General features: G+C 30.7%; 1 protein-coding gene and 1 pseudogene across 2 annotated transcripts in view; one reads left to right on the forward strand and one right to left on the reverse strand.

The window, feature by feature from the left end:
- Positions 1-2,833, forward strand: part of LOC145268253 (differentially expressed in FDCP 6 homolog) — a 143,109-nt gene extending 140,276 nt beyond the window's left edge. Inside the window, exon 9 of one of the 2 annotated variants that reach the window (XR_013864866.1) lies at positions 1,473-1,956. Coding sequence is in view for 1 of the 2 variants with exons in the window: in XM_080123593.1 (XP_079979719.1) it covers positions 1,473-1,961 (489 nt within the window). In the remaining variant the exon portion in view is untranslated. Of the gene's footprint in view, positions 1-1,472 lie in introns of both variants that reach the window. The other variant, XM_080123593.1, reaches the window with a different exon arrangement.
- Positions 2,834-5,603: 2,770 nt separating this feature from the next.
- On the reverse strand, positions 5,604-5,722 carry LOC145268558 (5S ribosomal RNA; annotated as a pseudogene).
- Positions 5,723-6,000: the final 278 nt, after the last annotated feature.

Genomic DNA, 6,000 nt, shown 5'->3' on the forward strand with positions numbered 1-6,000 from the left:
CAAAAACATTGTAGGAGTTTCCATTCTATGGACGCATGGCACAAACACAGACCCCCACAATATTATTATACCACGTTTGTTCAAAACATACTCATCTAAGTACTTTAGTTAATTTAATTTCAGAATACATCTGGTTATGGGGGTTTATCTCTAAAATCCATGTAAAAGTTTGTGACATATTTCCATTCTGTGGACACTGACACAAATGCAGACCCTTTCCTCCTGCCCACAATACTATTGTACTATCGTTGCTCAGAACAGATACTACATTTTGATTTTAGTCCAAAGAAAGAAAGTGTATTTTAATTCAAGCTTTATGTTCGCCACAACAGCACCGTCAGATAAAGTTTAAAAAAAAATTTTCTTTGCATCTTCAGTCATGTAGTGATGGGTGGTGACATATGTATGAACATAAAAAAAGACCTTAGTGCATCATTTTATAACAGTAGTATAGAGAAAAATTAAATCTGAAAAAAAAAGTGATAAATACAACTACTATAATAATAATAAAAATAATAATAAAAAATAAGAATAAAAATAAGAATAAAATAATAATAATAATAATAAAAATAAGAATAAAGCATAATAAAAAATAAAATTAAATAAAAAGATAAAAATTTAAAAAATCAAAAGTACTCCCTGAAAAAAAAAAAATGGATGAAAAAAAAAAAAAACACTACAGAGCTTATGTATATGACAATTTGACATAAATACATGATGGATCATACAAAAGATTGAATAGATTTAAAAAAAAAAAAAACTGAATTTTATTTAGAATTTTTTTTTACATTTTCTTTTTATCCAAACAGGAATCTAGACACAAGGTTTAGTATTTCGTGAGTTTAATCATTCTAAGAAAGCATAAGTGGTTCAAAACTGTTTTGCTTTGGGAATTCGTTTTAGGGTAGGTATTTGTTAAAAAAAAAAAAACTCAAAAAACTCAAAACTAGGATTTTTTTCCCTCAGATATAAATATAAAAAAATTGTCTGGCAGTAAAGAAAATATCAAAGAAAATCTTCATCCAAAGATTGTGGTCTTTAATTAGACTTGCATTAATATATATTTACGTATGTATAAAGAGTTTTGTTTGAAGACTATGACAGGTGGTACATATTTTTTAAAAATCCTGGTTCGACGCATTATGTTGGTAAATAAATAAATTTTATAATTGAAAATTATTGAAATATTTCAATATTGCCATTCTTTTTACCTTGTCTTGTACCCAACAAGTGTTTTTTTTTTTTACAAAACTGCATTGCAATAGCATTAAAATGCAACACCTTACACACCATGCACAATGCTTCAAGCAAACTATAACATTCTCCTCATATCTATGTATATATGTATGCATGTTTGTATAGCTTCCATCATGTCTATTATTATTTTGTTGGATATTTTTCTTGTCACGTATCAATATTTATTCTATCTTACTCAAACCTATATCTTAATATGTTTTCTTTCTTCTGTATAGGACGCCATGAAAAAGATACGTCAGGTTGAAGTCGAGCGCAGTAAAATGGAACTAAGAATGAAATATAATACAAAACCAATTGGTCTAGCTCGTCCAGTAACGCCTCAGGTTCGAGGAATCATCACCCATCGGGGATACGGGGCGTTTGTTACCCAGCAGTTTGATTGTCAGAAACTTCAGAAACACACGACAGACGATGTACTTGTAACTGAAGTAGGAAACACCACAGGGGACGCAAACAACAATTCTGAAGCAAAAGAAACAATTGACGACCTTAAGTGGAATGGTTCTTTGGCTCAAGAAGAAATAGAAGATAATTTACTGCAAGAATTGAGTCCCAGAACAAAGGAGAAGAACTGTAAAGAGAAAGAGGCCATAGATAAGGATCTGAAAGATTTTAAAAGCCAATTTGGAGAAAATGAGTCAGGGATCAGCGAAGCGATAATAGAGAGTGGGGATGAAATAGAAAATGAAATAATTGCAATGTAGGAGAAGAAAAGGAGACAAAAATTGGACTAAATTTATTTTTGTATTTTGGTTCTTTTTCAGGATTCCCCTATATTAAAAAAAAATAAAAAATATCTGTATGGTGTATATACTTGTGACAGAAAAAAAAATACCATATTTCAAAAATTATGTTAATTGGTCAAGTAGTTTTATTTTTAACTAAGAAAATCAAATTTTGCCATCTTGAAAGAAATGAAGTGAGATAACTCAACAATAATTAAAACTTGCAATATTAGCCTTGTAATACTTATGAGTCCCCATTAACTGCTTAAAATCGTTTAAAAATGATTTTCTTATTTAAAAATGAAATTACTCGATCAATTTATGTGATTTTTGGATCTTTTTGTTCTTTCACAGGTACATGCATCATAAAGAATTTTTGTTTTTTACTGTAAGGGGAATTCTGGACAACCACCTTTATTTTATCTATTATGATAAATTGTGTTCTTTAATTTAAAAAAAAAAACAATAACTAAACATTATTTTATTTTCTGTTTAGTAAGTAGAATTTTTATGAATTACAAATTGAATTTAGGTTCAATTCTTCCATAGAAACTTTTGAAACATATCACCTATCTCACTTATAATTCATCAATAAAATGTAATCTCGATCCAGAGAAGGTATGTTTTGTCTGGAAAAATATTCCAAGCTACTTTTTGACATATATAAAATTGAACTATTATGTCAAATTTATACCTTGGTAGCTATATTAATCTTAAGAACACATTAATAATATGATAAAATATTAATCTTAGTCTAATTTCAATTTTTTTTTTTTTTATAATTTCTAATTAAAGTAAATGCATGAAGTAATAATTATAATTTCATAAAATTTGATACCAAAGATAAAAAATATAAGTATACATAAGTAATCATATCGATTTCAATTAATATACTTACTTTTCTGTATATAGTTAATATAACCCCTCCACAACAAAAACAAAAAAAACATTCATATTATTTGGATTATTCACACTACTATTCTCATCTTGGTTGTTATTTTCACAACGTTTCAGCTGATGTAACTTCCAACCTTCTTCAGATGCATTTTTATGTCAAACTTGTGAACCTTTATGTTATTTGGATTATTCAGACTACTATTCTCATCTTGGTTGTTATTTTCACAACGTTTCAGCCGATGTAACTTCCAACCTTCTTCAGATGCATCAAACTTGTGAATCTTTACGTTATCTAGATTAATAAGACTCATCTTGGTTGTTATTTTCATAACCTCTAATCTTCTTCAGGTATATTTTGTCAAACTTGAGAATCTTTTTGTCAAACTCGGTAATCTACACAGAATTTCAAACAGAAATCCTTATTGAATATAGAGTAATAATTTATAGTAATAAATAATGATTTATACTTGTAAGGAGTAAGATTGTACATCTAAAAACAAAAATAGGTTTAAAGCTCTTAAAATTCATACTAGAATTGTCCACAAAGATCTGTGGCATAGTGGATAAAGTACTTGATAAAATTAAGTTGTAAAGTTACACTCTTCCAGAGGTTGAAAGTTCAACCCTCAAAATACAATTGCGAATTGCTTAGGGCTTCTACTCAGTCATGGCTGACAGAACAAAATCATATTATCCTTGTTCCATTCAAATTTCCGTGCCGATTACCAAGTTTGACAGAGAGATTCCTGAGTTTGTCAAGATACACCTGAAGAAGGTCGGAGGTTACATTGGCCAAAACGTTGTAAATATAAAACTCAAGATGAAAACAGCAGTCCAAATAATCCAAATGATCAATCCTCATCTAAAAAATTCAGAAGCCAAAGAAAAAAAAAATACAATCATGATTTTTTTTTCTTCAGATGCATCACTTCAATCTACAAGGTGATCACCAAAAATGCTATTTCAAACTTATTGTAAACATAAGCATGAGAGGCCAGCAAAAATTTAATTTCTAACTTAAGCACGATAGGCAAAAGAGAATGCTATATAAATGCTACGTGTAATAGACTGATGGAAATGCTATTTCAAATTTAACAGTGACAAACCAATGTATGGACAACAAAATGAAAAAGTGTTGAAAAGAAACAACAAATATATAACAAATAAATGTTACCAAAGGCAAGATAAGTTACTCTTTTACCTACTTGGATAAGTTCTTGTGTATTTTAACTTATTCTAAAGCAGTTATTAACTTTGAAGCACCAGTAGTTCCGAGTCTCCAGAAAAAAAAAAGTGGCTAACATAGTCATCTGGGTAATCTCTATAATCGCTCAAAACTCGAAAATTAAACAAAATACTGGTAGAAACTCACACAATAAATGACATGGCCTAACAGATCAACATAGATGCTATTTTACATTAAAGTTTTACAGACCAAAGGAAGTTTTATTTAAAACTTCTGTGTGACAATCCAACAAAAATGCTATCACTATCTTAAGCTTGACAAACCAATGAAATACTATTTTAAACATTAACATGACAGACTGATGAAAATGCTATCTCAGTCTTAAGTGTGACAAGCCAACAAAAATACTATTTCAAATTTAAGTATGAAACACCAAAGAAAATTTGATTCTAAAATTAAGCATGACAAATCAGACAGAAACGATATTTTAAATTTATGACTGCTGAATATTGCCTCTGCATATGCATAAATCTATTTCAAACTGAAGTTATACAAACTGATTGATAGCTTGACTAAGGTGCAAAAAAGTTGACATGAAATTCATGATTTGTGTGCTGAAATCTTGTGTTAACAGTATATTCCTAAATATGATGTATATATTTTTATCACCTGAAAGAAGTTACTTCTTCAAACATTTTATTATTTTTGTAATAAATATCTAAGATATTCAAGATAAAGTGTATTTTCAGAGCCCTTGCTGAAAAGAATATGTTCGGTGTGACACATCCAGCTCCCACATATCTCCAAATAAACAAACAGCAGACTTTCTTATTTTCTGGAAAGTCTTGACCTCTTTAGTAATGCTCACTATAGCCTTCGTGGTTTTCGTGCAACAGCTGATCTATTAATTGTCTTAAGTGAACAGATCTGACAATCTATTGATAATTCAGGGGAGGGTAGGATTATTTTTCTTGAGATTTCAAAGGCTTTCAATAGTGTGGCATCCCAGTCATCTACATAAACTCTGAGGTTATGGTATTGGTGGTTAGATTCTGTATATTGGTCTTTTTTCTGATCAAAGCTTATGAACAACTCTTGATGGAGTATCTTCATTTTCTTTTCCTATCAATGCTGGTATTCTTTGAGGTGCTATTCTATGCCCAACATTGTTTCTTCTCTATATAAATGACCTTCCAGAGAATGTTATTCAGAAAATTAACATTTATGCTGATGACACCACCTTCTATTCTGGTATTGCTTCTCACTCATCTTTCCTGGATCAGTTGAAATGTGCAGTTGGTCTAGAAGTTGATCTGGGTTCAGTTATGGATTGGAACATGAAATGACTTGTTTCGTTTAATCCTGTTGTGCAATCAGCACCAACCCTATTCAGGGTTTAACCGGCTTCCTCCGAATGAGGAAGTTTCATGGGAGTATGAAATTCACAAGCGGTCCTCAATCGCATGTATATCCCTGTTAGGGGAGATGACGACGTTAGGTTTTTGCAACCTTTTTGCAGAGAGGTGTCGACGTCCTCTTATATACAGCACCTGGACTTCCCAAATTGGTCATCCATTTTAGTAATGACCAGGCTCAACGTTGCTTAACTTCGGTGATCTGACGGGAACCAGTGTGTCAACATGATTATGCCATATTTATTTATGGCATAATCCTGTTAAGACTCAGCTATTGTCTTTCAATCACAAATGTGTCACTTTTCTTCCTGAGGTTCTTATGGATGGCTCTGCTCTCGATGAGAAATTGACTCTGAAACTTCTCGGTCTTTGATTCTCATTAAATCCATTGCTCTTTCTGTTTCTCGTTAAATTGATTCTTTCTATTGCTCTAAACACTTTGCCACACTCAAGGATATTCAACAAATCTACTATCAAACCATGTATAGAGTATTATTGTTATATTTGGGCTGGTGAATTT

Source organism: Euprymna scolopes, chromosome 43 (assembly GCF_053919585.1).
Source record: "Euprymna scolopes isolate OS-2025 chromosome 43, ASM5391958v1, whole genome shotgun sequence".
Classification (NCBI taxonomy): Eukaryota; Metazoa; Mollusca; class Cephalopoda; order Sepiida; family Sepiolidae; genus Euprymna; species Euprymna scolopes.